The sequence below is a fragment of the Nematolebias whitei genome, chromosome 7 (assembly GCF_014905685.2).
Source record: "Nematolebias whitei isolate Nwh7 chromosome 7, NemWhi1, whole genome shotgun sequence".
In the NCBI taxonomy this organism is placed as follows: domain Eukaryota; kingdom Metazoa; phylum Chordata; class Actinopteri; order Cyprinodontiformes; family Rivulidae; genus Nematolebias; species Nematolebias whitei.
The window spans coordinates 31014677-31031501 of record NC_056504.1 but is presented as its reverse complement, the minus strand read 5'-3'; the positions used below and the strand labels follow the sequence as shown (position 1 = coordinate 31031501).

The window sequence follows — 16825 nt, the reverse complement described above, 5'->3', positions numbered from 1 at the left end:
TGTGTTGCAACCTTTAAGTTTTTTAAATCCTATTTTGCATGGCGTACATTTTTCTATTGTATTTATTTGGTATTGAGAATCATTTGTGTTAACTTTTGGTTAATAAAATTTAAATGTTAAAGGCTTTGATATGATTTTTAATGTGTCAAATTTTGTCTAAATTTGCATAAAATCCTAAATTCCATTTTGTTTCCATTTACTGCCCCCTAGTGACTCAAAAAGTCAATTTTACATATTTTACTTCCTACTTTTTTTTTTTTAATATTTACTGTAATTTCATCTGTACAAGTAAATAATCCCGATATAGAGTGATATTGTGCAAATGGCAAAAAGGTTTTGACAAATAATAAAGGAAGATGAAATGTTCTTTTTGTCAAAGACCCTTTTAAGAAAAATAACTAAGGCAACACTGAAACACGTTAAAACTGTAATAAAACTGAATTTCAAATTAAAGTTGAGCAGCAAATTGTTTAAAAATCTTGAAATTGGTGAGTTACGTGCAACAGCCAGAGCCTGGATTTATAAAAGTTGTGCTTTTATTCATTTAATTTTGCGAAGTTTAAAACATTTCCTTATAATTCTCATAATTCAAAAGAAACATGAATTTTCTCAAGTTTTATGCAGAAAAGAAATGTAAATGTCTAAAGAGGTGCTGATTATTAATGCAATCTGTTAATTTACACAAGTGTAAATTCACTTAAACCAAATAGTTAAATGACTCAAATCGGTAATTTTACTTTTAATTTTTAGAGTTGAACATGAACCTGCATGAAAACATTTCAACTATTTATAATTAAGTTTTTGACTGAAAAAAGTTTTCCACCTTTTATTATGTATATTTTAATCATTATTTTTCTTTCTTGTGGAAAACATGATTATCAACATGTAATAAATAGTTATGATCAATTTTTTTTTATCTGTTTAGATTGTGCAGCAGCAAACCAGCAAAGCCTCCTACAAATTTCCTTTTATTTTTAGCTCAACACAAAGTGAAGCATTAATAAAATAAGTTAATGAACATAAAATAACTCTTGCATGTAAGTGTAACTGACTAACAAAAAGCAACAAAATGCTAATGCACAAAAATAAAATTGCACCAACATAAAATGCTCCCAGTCAAGAAAATTGACCAGTCATCATATATCAGGCTTATTTACTGCAGGACAATGTTCAAATCAATTTTTAATTTAGATCAGATTTAAAAAGATTAAACTGAAATATTAGGCTATATAAAAGCTGCACAGTTCAAGTTTTTTCTTTATTTGTTACAAAAAAGACAGTAAAAGATCAGATTTTTTTAAAGTCGTGAGTTTGAATTCATATTTTCTCTGTCAACTTCATTTTAGCAGCTCCACCCTCGCCTCCTTTAGAAGGAGTTTTTTTTTTTTTTTTTCCTGTGCAGCTGCCATGAAGCAGAGGGAGGAACAGCTGGCTGACGGAAGAGCCAGCCCGGGGAGTCAGTCACATTCCTGGCTGGGATTCAATGACTGAACCAGACACAAACAAACACACACACACACACAGAGAGAGAGAGAGAGAGACTCACACACTGACTGACTGAGGGGGGAGACAGGCGGAGAGTGCGCCAGACTGAGCAGACGACGCTTATTTCGGGCGCAGAGTGCGTAAAACCGCAGGAGCGCTGTAACATTTGGAACCCGCTCATTGTGCGGGATAATACGAGCTTTCCGACTCGGCGTTGACGACTTTATTTTTGCTTCCGTTTACAGGAACTGAGCCCTGTGATTTCAGCAGCTTTCAATTTTCTGAATGGACGCGTTGGGAAGCTTCTCCACCGACATGGAAATGCGCCTTTCCGAGCGCATTGCCGGATGCTGAGGTCGCCCCCCACCCCACCCCTCCCCCCGAACCTCTACCCCACTTTACTTCCAGTTTTCGTTTTGAGTTTTCAACTCTCGTCTCCAGCCCACGACAAAACATGGAAGGCACGAGCTTCCAGCCCCATCCCGGACTTCAGCAAACTCTGAAGCAGTTTCACCTCAGCTCCATGCGCTCGCTCGGCGGCCCGGCGGCGTTCTCCGCGCGGTGGCACCAGCAGCAGGACGCGCTCTTCGGGAAAGATGGCAAGTCCGCGGAGATGATGCTCTCCCTGCCGGCCCAGACGCCCCCGGTCATGTCCGGCCCACTTTTCATCCCGTCCGACCGCTCCACGGAGCGCTGCGAGACGGTGCTGGAGCGCGAGCCCATCTCCTGCTTCGTGGTCGGCGGGGAGAAGCGCCTGTGCCTGCCGCAGATCCTCAACAGCGTCCTGAGAGACTTCTCCCTGCAGCAGATCAACTCGGTGTGCGACGACCTGCACATCTACTGCTCCAGGTGCACGGCGGACCAGCTGGAGATCCTGAAGGTGGTGGGCATCCTGCCGTTCTCGGCGCCGTCCTGCGGGCTCATCACGCAGACGGACGCGGAGCGCCTCTGCAACGCGCTCATCTACGGCGGCTCGTACCCCCCGCACTGCAACAAGGAGCTGGGCTCCCTGGAGCTGGAGCGAACCGAGAAGAGCTTCAAGGTGTACCACGAGTGTTTCGGCCGGTGCAGGGGCCTGTTCGTGCCGGAGCTGTACGCCGGTCCGGCCGCCGCCTGCATCCAGTGCATGGACTGCAGACTCATGTTCCCCCCGCACAAGTTTGTGGTGCACAGTCACAAGAGACTGGAGAACCGGACAGTCCACTGGGGCTTCGACTCAGCCAACTGGCGGGCCTATGTGCTCTTGGACCCGGACTACACGGACAAGGAGGAGAAAAGTCACCTGGAGCAGCTGCTCAAAGAGTTAAAGAGAAAGTACGATGTGATGGGGAAGGTGTCCAGTAAATCCTGCAGAGTAAGTGTTGTTGTTTGTGTTTGTTTCAACAGCCCCAGTCTTCCCTCTGCACTGGTTCTGTTTCCCTCCTCATTAAACCTGACACATTCCTCTGAGTTTTCCAGACTTTCCTGACTTCTTGGTCCACCATAAAGCACAGCTCACCTCACAACCTCATATATGTCAAAGGAAGGCTCGATCCCCTGCCCCCTCCCCTAAAGGCACCATTCTAAAGCCCCCCCTCTCTCCCCTCAGGGTAACCCAAGGTCATCTGCATTATAATGAGTGAACTCTCATGTATTTATGAGTGTGTGTGTGTGTGTGTTGTGGGGGATCAGTGTCATAAGGTGGGGATGGGAAGGGGTGTGATGAGGTTCAGAATATGGAAATGTGTATTTGTGTGTGGGAATAAAAGCATGGGGGTGGTGGGGGTTTGCGTGGGTCAGAGATGTTTGTGGCCAAGAGACGAGGTGTCTGATTGTTCGTCACAGAGCAGCTGTTCTGTGGGACTCTGATCTGAATGCATCACCGTGGCTCTGCTCCAGTCTGAGGCCGAGCCAAGAGATGGCTCACGCACGGAAAGCTCAATTCTTGGTTTGAACATTTTAAAAAGAAAAGAAAAAAAATAAATGCTGATAACATTTATGTTCTGATGGGCCTTAAAGATGATTCTCATGTTTCGTCAAGACTTGTGTGCAGTTGAGAAATCTTTCTACATTATCTTCTTGACCACCCCAAATCTGACAACGTTGGGGCCATCGTGTAAAATATAAATGAAAACAGAATGCAGTGATTTGCAAATTTCATAAACACTTTTTGTTTTTATTGAAAATGGAACATGGTGAACATCAAATGCTAAAATAAACTGTACAAAAAAGGAAAAGTCATTCTAAATTTGATGGCATCACATCCCCAAAAAGTTGGAACTGGGGCAACAAAACGCTGTAAAAGTAGGTGATCTGAGTAACAAACGGCTGAAGGCGCAACCTGCAACTAGTTAGGTCAATGGGCAACAAGTCATTAAAAGGACTAGGTGTAAAACGAAAGCAGACTCTTTTAGAAGTAAAGATGGGCAGAGGTTCACCAGCCTGCCAAAAAAGTAGAATCGTTTTGGAATATTGTTCCTCAGTAAAAATAAAAAAATTGGTAAGATTTTGACTATCCCATCATTTACAGAAACATTAGTCTGGAATTGTTCCACTATTTTTAAACACAGTTTTGTTGTGTAGACTGGTGAACCTCTGCCCATCTTTACTTCGGAGAGATTCAGATTCTCTAAAATGCTCTTTTCACACCCAGTCCTGTTGCCAAGTTGCAATTTTCTCCTCCAGCTCTTTGTTTTTCATACCACTTCATGAATTTATAACCTACTGTTGCCCCGTCCCAACTTTTATAGATGTGTTGCTTCCATAAAATTCAACATTGCCTTACATTTGTCTACAGATTGTACAGTTTCTTACTTTAAACCTTTGTTCCACTGTGAATACATTTGGGTTTATGAAATTTTTAAATCATTGCATTTTGCTTTTATTTGTTTACACAACGTCCCAATTTGGGGGGGAAATGTAATTGTATGTTGCTTCAGTTTCGAACCTGTGCTCCATACCTTAGCACTGCGGTAGCTTGATGGTCCGTGCTGCAGCTTTGTGACCCTGACGCTCCATGTTTGAGTCCAGGATGCATCAGGAAGGTTTGTTCGAGTCGATATAGTGATACCTGCAGGAAGGAGCAGCTGAGAAGCAGCAACAACCTGTGCTTGATAACTTCCTTAAAGTAGTCAGCAGGTCTTGATGTACATGTGAGTTATGTATTTCCAGAAAACGTTGAGTTGTGTGCTGACAGTTTTTGATGAACTGTGCACAGAGGGCCTCAGCATCATGGAGGCGAGCGTGGCGGAGGGGGCAGTGTGGGTTTGCTGTGGTTCACTGTCAGTCGTGTCCCAGTTAGCAGACAGGCCCTGGTCCTTGGGGAGCTGCACACCAGCACTCTCCCATACATCAGCCTGACAGGCCAAGCTGCTGAAAGGCCGGACCCGGACTGGCTGACTGCGCTTGGCTCAGCTTACCCACGAAATGAAGACACAATGTTATCAGTCTGCCACAGCCTCTCTTATGTCAGAGTGTTTTATTAATAAGAGACAGGTTACCTCGTCTGCTTGGATCATCTGTCTAGACTCCCTCCTCATGTAGTGAAAGAGGAGGCCGGTGCAGATTTGGAGCCGCTGCAACAGCTGATTGTGCTGTTCGTAAGTTTTCTTTTAATAGCAACCAACTCACAAAACAAGTGAGAGAAGCCGCATCAGAGGAGAGAAGAGCAGCAAACTGTTTCTGATGGTCTGTTTTGCATCAGATCCACCATGTGGTCAGTTAATGTGCAGATGAGAGCAGATTGCAGAGAGGACGCCGCAGACTCTCCCATTCAGAAGATGTGAGGTGTGTGAGCCAGGCTTTGACATGTGTTGTCCAAAGGCCATGACCTCTGACCTTTCCCTGAAGATAATGACCCAACCAACACCCCCTTCCCAATCCCTTTTTTTATATACGCCATCCAATCAGTCCACTGTCCAGATGGCTTCCTGATTAAGGATGGAAAAATATACACGACAAACACCGACCTCAACAGAAGCTCTGTTCTTTTTATGAAAATGGCAAGTTTTGTTTGAGATGGCACATAATTTTACGGAAAGCTGAATTTCTCCATTCTGCTGACCGTTGCATGTAGTAATTCAAATATTAACTTCTCTGATTAGCATGGAAATCTCCAAGAAAGAGGATTGGAATGGAAGAAGAAAAAAAAATTCATTCAGGTCGAAGTCAAATAACTTTGAGCATTAACGGAAAAAAAACAAAATCCCCAAGAAGAAGGGCAACGCGATCAATCGTCTGACGGAGTGGAGAGCAAAAGTGTGGACTCTCTGTAATGGAACAGATATTAAAAGCATTCAAGTAAGGCCAATTTATGCCATTTTTTTCACATCCCATTGTTCTCCTCACTCGATGCAAATAGCCTCAAACTTTCAGCCAGCTAAAGCAAAGGCTAAAGGATGGTGCACGCTGGTTTTATTCAAAGTGAATTACTGAATGTTAAGTCTCTTTGCCTCCTCCATTATCAGCTGTGTTGACCCATGTGTGTGTGTGTGGGGGGGGGGGGGGGGGGTGCCTTTATGTATGCCGAGGATGCATGTGTGTGTTTCAGTGTAAACAAGGCGGGTGTTATGACTGGATCAGATGCGTGAGACAGATTAAAATGAGCTCACCGCCGGCCCATTTCCATTCCCATCTGCCTGCTGACCTCCTCTTAAGTCCCGGAAGCTGAAACGGTGCATCCTTTTGGTCTCTGATGGGCCTGTTTGACCCAGTCAGCTTGAACTTTGCATTAACCCAACTAAAATTTCAGTTTTAATGTATTTTTTATTTCATTGCCGCACATTTAAAAAATTTAGCTTGTGTTTAATTGACCTTTTCCAACTTGTCAACCTTTTAAAAGCAGCCAGCTCAGGCACAACACCCTTGCCCACTCCCCTCTGACCAGCCCCCTTATCCAGCCAGTGGCTGCTCGCCAGAGTGTTGTGGTCAAAGCAGAGGCGGCATGTCGAGGCAAAGGGGTGTCAGGAGCTCCCAGGGGTTGTGGCCTTCATTCTAGCAGCGGTGACCCCATGTTAAAAGGATGTCAGCTGGGGCTCTCTCATGGGTAATGTGTGCTAAAGACCTGCCGCCTCCTTTGTTCAAGGGCCGGGCTTTCAGAGGCTGTGAAGTGCAGCAGTGTCTCTTTGCTTGCTGCTTGTTTCTTTGGGTGCAGCGTGGAAAGGTCTGTAACCTCCAGCCTTTCTCAGGGTGGGAACTTCATGCGTGTGAGGCTGCCGTGTCACCAGTTTCCTTTTTATGCGCTCAAAGACAGATTGGAGCCTGCAGTGGTGTCTGCATGTCTGAAAGGAATAGGACTAATTCAGTACTATTATTAATGGAAATTTAGAAGAATCATGTTGCTTTTATATAATTATCACGTTCCCTCCTAAAGATCTGTTTTACAAAGTAATCGTTGCAGAAAAACTCAAATTAGTCAAGCAAAAACACTCGTTTGGGTTAGTGTCGATTTTCCCTCTAATTTGTGAAACAACTCCAGGTTTCACTGATTAAATCTAGTTGTTTTGTAAAAAAACGTTTTACACCACACTAGATTTTAGCTCTGTATCTGTATCTTCTTGAATAAGTTTGATTTCGAAAGTTGATCGGCTGTACATTCATTGAATAATTTCTGAGACTTGCATGTAAATCTGCTGTTTAAGAGATCATTTTCTAACAGTCACAGTTATAAACAAAGACTTTTTGTGTTTCGTTAGCACTCAAATGATGATTTGGGGTTCAGTCTTAGCTGCTACCGCACCAAATTTTAGCTTATGGTCTGCAAACTTGATAGATTTTTAGCCGTTTTTGTAATTGATTAGCTGTGGTGGTCATCTTAAATAGGGCTGACTCTTAAAGTTAGTCAGCTGCACTTCCAATGATTACTGTGAAAGAGTTTAATTAAAATCCATCCACTAGTTCATGAGATGTTTTGCTAACAGACATACAGAAGCAGTTACATCATTACATCATTTTATAGCATCTTGCAATGATAAAACCATGAGTGGTGCAGTCCTAAAATTATCTTTATGTTGTTTCAAGCCATTTTAAATATATTTAAAACACAGTAATGGTTCAAATATTTACCTTAAAGGTTTTAAAATATGCAAAGAACAATTTACAGATAAGGTTTAGATGCAGAGCAATATATCAAAAAATGCTTTGGAGATCTTTTTTTTTTAATCAAAATTATATGTAAATATGTAAAAGCATCACTTGTCCAAGAACTAATTCTTCAACAGGAAGTGTTTTTTTTCTGTATGTTTTTTTTTTTTAATATATGTCAATACTCCTGAATATTAAAGTTAAAGTTAAACACTATATTATAAACTGGTTAGATGTAGGTAAAATCTTTGGGAGAAAAAAACAGTACATTCAAAATTCCTCAAAAGCTGTAATCAGCTTATATGTTGATGTGTTTCTGCTGACATTCAAGCATTTATTACACACATGTACTGTATGTAGGATAGTGAGTTAAAAACAATAAGAAAGCAGTATAATTTAAAAAATATATTATTTTACCACTTCATTGCCTGTTTCTTATCAGTATTTTATGTGGACGATGTTTTGTTCCTAACCCTTGATGACACAGCACAGTGCCCATGTGTGAAGGACTTCTTGTGTAACTGGTGGAGCGAGGGAGGAGGATGATTAGTGTTGATCGGTGCTGATGAGATGAAGGAGGAGATGAGCTCTGACTGTGACTGCACCCAACAAGCTAGTTAGTCAGTCGGGCTGTTAGGTGCAGAACAGATGCCTGTATCAAGTTAGTGTTACTCCACAATCATCATCAATTCTTCCTCAATAACCTCCTGATTTCCAGCTCTGTGATTAAGAATCTGGCCCATCTGGTGCATAGACAGGAAATCCTGGAGTCTGCATCTACTGCTTGAGCAACTAAGCTGCTGCAGTCAGGGGGCTTTAAACTCTGATAATCCTGCATAACTCCAGGAATGCAGAAACCATAGTGCACATCAAAACTGTCATCTTATCTGGACAGCTTTTTTTTTAAAGAAAGCACAGAAAGGCTCAGACTATCTCCTCCTTCCTTGCAGCATCTTCACAATTTATAACCAGTCCCTCTGGAATTTTGTAATTAGAACATGAATTAGATATACCGCAGAAAGTACATTATACAGAGAGAAAAAACAATGATTGCACATACTCATTCCAAGTGCTTGGCTGATCAGATTTCAAAGGTTAAAAGACACACAAATGGGAATGCAATGTTTATCCCTTTACATTTTCTCCCTTTAATGACCTGCAGCTCTGCAGAACTGTTAGACCACATTGGAGATGTGCTAATGGAGCTCCAGCCAGAGCAGAAGTAGGCCCTGCTGGTGCCATATGACAAATCGGCATGCTGCTCTCGCCTACAATCCGCCCACCAAACACCTTCAAAGCTATCAGGAGGATTAGCTTAGGCAGCTAAAGCAAACAGACTGCTCAGTGTTCAGACAGCGTTTGGGCCAAATCTTGTTCATGCCTCCTGTTTTGATGGCTAGCAGATTACATTCGGGTGGGTGCAATCGGTTCACTTGCAACTGGTGCAGCGCCAAGTTGCTGCACTGTGCTGTTGCTGCAGGGAATGGAGAATCAATGTTTTAGGGATTTTCGGGACTCGCTGGGATATGCATAATTTATTTTAGGATTAAAACGATTTAGATTAACTTTGAATTCTGTGCTGAGTCCAGACATATCGGAGGAGCCGCGCTGAGGTTGACGTTGTGTGCCGGTGACATGAAAGCCCAGGGTTCAACTCCAGAAGTGTTTCGTACGTCTTTTTGGATGTGGGCAGGCCTGGACCACAACATTTCAAGGTCTCTGTCAGACTCCACGCACTTTCAGAAAGGACTCGTCCTCCGTCAGAGTCTGTTCTCTCCACTTGTGATTGGAGGGCGCCTGTGGTTGCTAAGCAGAGCTGCTCTTCCTGTGCTAAATAAGAACTTTGTGCTCTCTGGCTGGTGGGCTTAAAGAAGCGCACCAGAACACACACACACTCACGCCGCACTGTGCACGCAGACCTCACCGTCACAGTGCACAGACCTCTTACAGTTCAGAGACCCCGCCCTCCCCATTCTCTGCCCAAACTCTCTGATTGTGACCTCCGTGCTATGTCTCGACAGCACTCCACCTCCCCTTCCTGCTGCCTTCCCGCTTTCTGCTCTTCATCTCCCTAAACTCCCCCTCTGCATCACTCCACCCACAGATCAGCACTGCGTAAAGCTCCCTTCTCCATCACCAAGACCTTGACTGACACATCCTCTGCCTCACCGCCACCGCTCACCTCCTCGGCTTGACACCTCTTCGACCCTGTAGGACACGCACACACAGAAGTGCAGACACAGGCTCTGCTCCTCTCCTCCGCTGAGATCTCCTGCTGCACTCCCCCTCACACTGCATTATACTTAGATCTCCACCTCCGCTGTAGCGAGCGCACGTTGCGTGAGTCTGTATTCAGACTGGCCTACATACGGAACACCACGCATGGTTCTTTTCCAGGGGTGTGAGGGCTGCCTGTCTGTTTTTGGAAAGATTAAACTCATCATCCATCTTACATGGACAGAAGATGGATTGCATTGCTACATAGATCAATAGATGGATTGGTACGTAGAGAAAAAGACAGGGAGATAGAAGTATAGAAACATAGAGAGACTTTGTCAGGGTGACCTCATAACCATCCTCCAGGCTTGTTTCGAGTGCTCGCTAAATTCACAAATGAGTGTGATCCATATTTTTGGCTCTCTCCTGCTCTGCTGTGCGCTGATACAGATGCCAGTCCTCTTATGTACCTGATGTGCCACCTGAGCATTACATTTCAAAACCTGCTCTCAGAGCACTAAGAGCTCTAAACCAACCAGCTCCCTGCGTGTTTTATTTCTCTCCCCTTATTTATTTATTCATTCATCCTTTTTTAAGGGGTCGGAGCTTCTAGCTCAACAATTATCTTGTCCTGAAAAGCTGCACGCCTTGGTGTGCTCTTCAAAACCAGCGTAACGTGCTTTCTTGCAGAGACGGAGCAATGCAGCATTGTCAGCAGGCACCCGTATCAAATGAATTCAGCACAGCTGTCCTAGCAGACTCTTTTGCAGTGAGAGGGAGACATTATTTATTCAGTATTGCCGTCACCCTAGGTTCCGTCACTCTGTGCCACAGCATCATCTGGTCAGGTGGACTTTTTCCCTCTGTGACCTTGCTTTAAACAGCAGACTGTGTCGTATCTCTGCAACCACATCCTGCTGAAGAGTTGCCCCACCCAGCTCCCACTTTCTGCTCTTTTCTTTCTCTGTCACTACAGCAGGAGTTCATATTCAAAAAGACAAGCGTAAAAATGGGCCTCAGTTGCCGACAAGCTGAAGACACCTCCTCAATTCAATTCCTTCCCCACCCCTTTTCTTTTGCAGGTGTCTTAACAGTTGCACGATTGCCCACACTGTCATTGCCTCTGCCTAAAAGGGCAGCCTCGCCCGCGCTTGTGGCGCTGACAAGCTTCTGGCTTTATTTCCAGCCTGCCGACAAGCCCAGACACACAGAGCTATGGCCTGAAATAGAGCAGGCCCACCCTTTATCCTATAATGAGGGAACTATTATAAGCCTTGTGTCTTAAGTAGTGTATAGGCAATGTCAAGAAAAAAGCTTGCTAACGCATCATCTTTTAAAAAAAAAACATTGTCAAGCTGCTTTGCAGATTATCATTAAAACTAATCACCTCTGTGTTTTTGGTGCCAGCAGACTTTAATCTGTGTTAAAGTCATGTCACCTGTCACACATTTACTACCGACAAGGCAAAAAAAGAATTTGACGATTACAGGACAGTTTCTTACTATGACCATTTTAAAGATATTTAATTAGCGTGTCACCTCCTGTCAGTGGATTGTGTTCAATCACATTCAGAGAAAGTGGTCTGCTCGGGGCATCTGTCCTATACGGTATGTATGAATTATTCCACAGGTCATTGTTGCAGCGCTCATCTTCACAAAGACACCCATCTCTGGATGTCCAAATGTAATTCACCTCTTTCAACGGCCAAACTGTACAGATATAATGAGCACCTCCAAAGAGATTACTCGCCCCATCATCAACACAGCTCCCTAATTTCTCTGCTTTTGTTGTGGCGCAGGCTTTGCTAAAAGGGATAAAAGGTCTTGGCTGGACACCACTGGAGGAAGCGGCTTTTGTGTTTGCCAGCAGGTGCGAGGGAACGACAGCGCAGCGCCGTCTTCGGTTTTTGTTGTTCATGTGTTGTTTTTGTTTTTTGAGGACATGCATGACCAAACGCCTTGTATGTGTTGATGCGTGTGATTATGTGCAGTTTGGTGTCTGTTTTGACTGGGAGGCTCTGCTGAGCGCTGCTGAGATACACCAGGAACCTCTGGAGCTTGGCTTGAACCCTCAATCACAGAGCTCCTCAGGGGTTTGCAGTAAATTCTTCAGGCGAATGGTTTTCTCTCCCCTTCCTCCTCCTCCTCCTCCTCTTTTTTTCCCCCTCTCTCCCTTTTTCTGCTCACATCTGGTGAACAGCGCTAGCACCCTTGTCATCTTTTACTGCGTTGAGGTCATTTCCACCCTGTCGGTAAAGTGGAAACATATGATGTGTGGGGTTCGCTCTTAATGGGGTGGAGCTGGCACTCGCACAGCTTTACAGCCAAGAACTGCCAAAATGGCCTCTCTGTGGAAGGCCTCCAGTTTCAAATTTAAAGACATTTGGACTTAATCATGTTATACTTGTATTTATCGCTAAGAATGAGCTAATATGTAGGAAGTGGGCATGTTTTCAAAGATGCTGAGTTTAGATCTAAAACAGTGTTTGGCCTGCAAGAACATTTTAAACAAGTCATTTGTGACACTTTGACACTGTTGTTTGGACTCTCCAAGGAAAAAGTGCTCTATAAATATCAACTCCAGACAACTCTTTTGGGAGTTTCTCTGTTCCTCATTTATTTTTTTGTTGTTGTGAAATTCTTCCCTTTTATTTTTTTCATTTGTTCCAAACAGTTTATCTGGAGAGTCAGGGTGCAGACTTTGACACATGCTCTGGATGAATGATAGTTTGTAATCATGTGGATTTCCTCAAATCTGCACTCGGATGCACCAAAAAATCTTTCACGGCACAGCTCGCAGTGTTTGTTCTTCTCAGAGACGAGCTCGTGTTGTTTGCTAAATCTCCGCTCTGCCTTCTGACACGTTTTGGCCGACATCTCGACGGCGCGTCGTTAGCGTCAGATTCATCGTGTCGTTCTTTTATTTAAAACATGCCACAAAGATGTATTCCGTTCGAACCCCGCGCCAGACTATTCTTTTGTTTTGGCGTTTTTTGGAAGCACTGTTCTGCTCAGAGTTTATAGTTAAAAACGTTGCACTGAGAAAATGTGCTGCAAAGGAAACTCGGTGAAATTAGCAGTTTTAATGGAGTTTTACTGTTTGGATCTCAATGTGTCTCCAAGCAAATTCCACTCACACTGTGGTTTCCATTTTGTGGTAGACAGAGCTGCAGTATAAAAAGGGGTGGGCTACAGTTACTGTCTGTGTGGGTAGACTACAGTCAGGCTGAGGCTGTGCAGAGCAGCTGCACGGATCTTTATCCTTGCTGTCTAGCAGGACTCCATCAGAGACTGCAACAGCACTCATTATTGAGGGCACACGCTCCTGTGTGTCCTCGTTACCTCTGCACCAACTTAGCTCTTTGCCTTTGTTCTCTCTCTCGGCTCGAAACTGGAGAATATTGAGGGAAGTGCTGAGTTAGCGTTGCTGCCCACAGCTTCTGCCGCACAGAAGAAAAGTTAACTCGGGCAGCCGCCAACCCCCTTCTAAGCTCGTTTGTCTTTGTGTTTTCACAAAGCCGACGCTTAAGGGGAACTCTGGCGTGATTCATATTTCTGGTTTCTTGTTGAGATGTAATATGTGACGTTTGGGTGTTTTTGTGCGCGACCAAATGCCCTCATGGGCCCCTCTGTTGTGTGAAAGGTCCCACAGACTTGTTCCTCGGAGGCATTAAACCAAGCGGCTGGAGGAACAGTAAACTTTTATCACACTAATAACCTGCAGACACAGCCAAGCTAATAGCTTAGGCAGCCATGGCAGGGGTTGCCCATGGGTCAGGTTGAATTGCAGGACATAAATGGTAGATCCCAACTAGTAGAACAAATAAAAAGAAGAAGTAATTGCCGGAGCATCTGAGGTGAGCAGAGAGGAAAGACGGTTGCGACTGGAAGAGCAGATAATCACTTTAATGGATTTGTAGCAAAAGGAAGCCATTGATTCCACTGCTCTTTTATTGCGAGGAGATCCGGGGATCTTTTAACCTGTTTTCCCACCAAACTGCCTGCTTTCAAACACTGGATTCAATCTGAGCAGGCCCGCCAAAGGGCACAACTCCTACACAAGTGACAAGTGAGTGAAAAGACTTGAGTTTTGTCCAGCACTTGGTGAAAAAAAAAAAAAGCATCGGCCACAGAAGTGGCAGTATGTTGGCGGGGGAGTGTTAATGGAGCTCTAAACTAAACTTTTTTCTCAGGATTTCTCTCCGTTGGGCTGAGGTGAATGGATCTTCAGAGTGTTTGTTTTAGGTAAAGTCAAGGCTGGACCAGAACGCTGCAGATTGAAGGCCAGACTGCGGTTCGGCTTCAACCTAAATGTCGTCGGCTCCATTTGTTTTGCTTCTCTGCTTCGTTGGGAGAATTTTAGACCTTGCATACACAAAGTATGCAAAAAAAAAATAAAGAAAACAAAAATGTGCCCACAGGTTGAGTAATTGCATCTGGACTTCTGCAGCTCAGAGTCAGGGTTCACATGATCGACCCTCATCTTGTAAAAGGGCTCTTTGGGAGATGAGATGGCAGTGGATTGTTTCAGAGGCAGGATGTTTGTGTGTTTTGTCCCAAGCCTTTTCATAAACAGCAGTTTTTATGTGACCGAGGTCAACTGGTTTTACTAGACTAGGGAGGCAAGTCCAGAGGCATGAAGGCCTCCCCACCATCTGGCATCCATAAAAGGGGGAGCATGAGGTTTTTACTGGGGTTTTATGAGAAGGTAGTGTGAGACACTGAGGGGAGGAGTGACAGAGTGGATGGTGGACTCTGGTTGCCCCCAAGCTGCAGAGCTTCCCCTGCTGTCTCAATGACAGGTCAGAAGTTCATTGCCTTTTTTCATCTCACATTTGCCTTGTAAGGTGAAGGAGCTGGCGGTGGGTTTGAGGATGGAGGCCACTGCGAAGAACGTATCCCCGCTGTCAGTAAAGATAAATTTAAAGCAGGAGATGTGCTGTGATTTGTGAGCTTGCTTTAAAACGTCCAGTAAATGTCCATTGTGTTGCACCAAGGATCAGACCCGAGCCGTGCAGATGGTGCAGAATTATGAGGCTGCGTAAACACTGGTGATTCAATGAGTTGGTGTTGTTTGGGTATGCGTCACCCTCTCAAATTGCCCTGCACACCACAGAGTAACGAACAGTAAGTTGTTTGGTTCAACTGCGGATTCTCGTCCTCTCCTTTTGTCCAAAAACAGCCTCGTAGTCAGGCGGTGGCCTTATTTTGTTGGCACCTCTCACCTTAAGTGGGAATAACAACATTGTTAAGTCATGCCAATGCTCAGTTTGAAGCCAGTGAGGTTCTCGTGGAGATTAAGGGATGACACTCCTGAGAGTATGTTCCTCTGTTGAGCAGTTTTTAAGACTGGATGTGCCTGGTCCAACTGAAGTTAAAATCTCATCCTTATAGGTTTTCTAGAATGGGGTTATCGTTGCAGAGTGTTTTTGCTGACTCTGGCGCTGATACCTCCCTTTGAGATTTAATTTGTTGGTATGCTGCAACTGATGTGTTAACCCTTGCACATCTTCAAGATTTTCAGATAAAAGAGGCACTTTACATGTCAAAACTTTACCGTGTCACTCCATTCTTTTTTTTTCCTTTAGGCAGTTTATTATATTTAATTTGGACAGGGAATATAGGAGTTTACCATGTGTTTTATTTGTAGTACTTTCCATTTGTCAAAACCCATTTATATTTTAAAGAGAGAGCAACCTGAACTCTAAAAATGGTACATTTTAATTAAGAATTGAATTGTTCAGGCTTTTTGATTATTGCAAGGGCATTAGCGTGAACAGTATAGCATTTTCTCAACCTAAAGAAAATATTTCATAGAAGTAACAAACAAGCATGATGATGAAAAGATTAAAGCAATTCAAAAATAACTTGCAAATTGTTTGCATTTGCTGTTAACCAGCATCATAACTTGGCCCAGCACGTTCAAAATGACACTTTCTTTTTCATCTCTTTGGAACAGTAGTGCCGCAGTTATGTTGCTGTCTGGCATCAGTCAGTAGTATCCAATTGGTTCAGTTTAATCTCAACAAGAGTAGGAATTAGATTAACTGGTATTACCAATCGGCAGCACGGTGGCGCAACTGGTAGAGCTGCTGCCTCTCAGCGAGCAGGTCCCTGGTTCAAACCCCGGTCCAGGGGCCTTTCTGGGTGGAGTTTGCATGATCTTTCCGTGCATGCGTGGGTTTTCTCCGGTTTCCTCCCACAGTCCAAAAACATGCATGTTAGGCTGATTGGTAACTCTAAATTGTCCCTAGGTGTGAGTGAGAGAGTGAATGGTTGTTTGTCTCGTTTGTCTCTATGTGTCCCTGTGATGGACTTGCGACCCATCCAGGGTGTACCCGCCCCTCGCACAGTGATTGCTGGACATGGGCACCAGCGACCCCCGTGACCCAAAATGGAATAAACGGGTAAAGATAATGGATGGATGGATGGATGGTATTACCAATCTTAGTCATAACAACAAGCTGCAAACTTTCTCTAACATTCTGCCCCTTCTTGTTGCTGTAGAGGTTATGGACATTAGATTTATGGAATTTTATCACAGTTTGGTCATACCTTTCTAATGCTCCATCCATCCATCCATCCTCTTTTACCCACTTCTTCCTTTTCGGGTCACGGGTGTCACTGGTGCCCATATCACCGTCACTGTGCGAGAGGCGGAGTACACCCTGGTCATATCTCCAGTCCATCACAAGGACACATAGAGACAAATGAGACAAACAACCATTCATTCTCTCACTCACACCTAGGGACAATTCAGAGTTACCAATCAGTCTAACATGCATGTTTTTGGTATGTGGGAGGAAACCAGAGTACGTGGAGAAAACCCACGCATGCACGGAGAGAACATGCAAACTCCACCTGAAAGGCCTCCGGCCGGGATACGGCAACCTTCTCGCTGAGAGGCAACAGCTCTACCAACTGATCCACCGTGTCACCTCTTTCTAACATTCCCTACATCCAAATTATTGGCAAAAATATAGCTGACTCAAACACCATGAACTTTTGGACCAGCACTAACACAAAGACAAATCAAATCAGAAGACAGTGTTGCACAATTGGGT

The 16825-nt window shown here is 44.1% G+C and overlaps 1 protein-coding gene across 1 annotated transcript in view; it reads left to right on the top strand.

Annotated features, from left to right (window-relative positions):
- Window positions 1-1568: 1568 nt before the first annotated feature.
- skib (v-ski avian sarcoma viral oncogene homolog b) overlaps window positions 1569-16825 on the top strand; it is a 37604-nt gene continuing 22347 nt past the window's right edge. Inside the window, exon 1 of the mRNA XM_037678739.1 lies at window positions 1569-2839. Coding sequence (XP_037534667.1) covers window positions 1940-2839 — 900 coding nt within the window. The 5' untranslated portion in view covers window positions 1569-1939. The remainder of the gene's footprint in view (window positions 2840-16825) is intronic.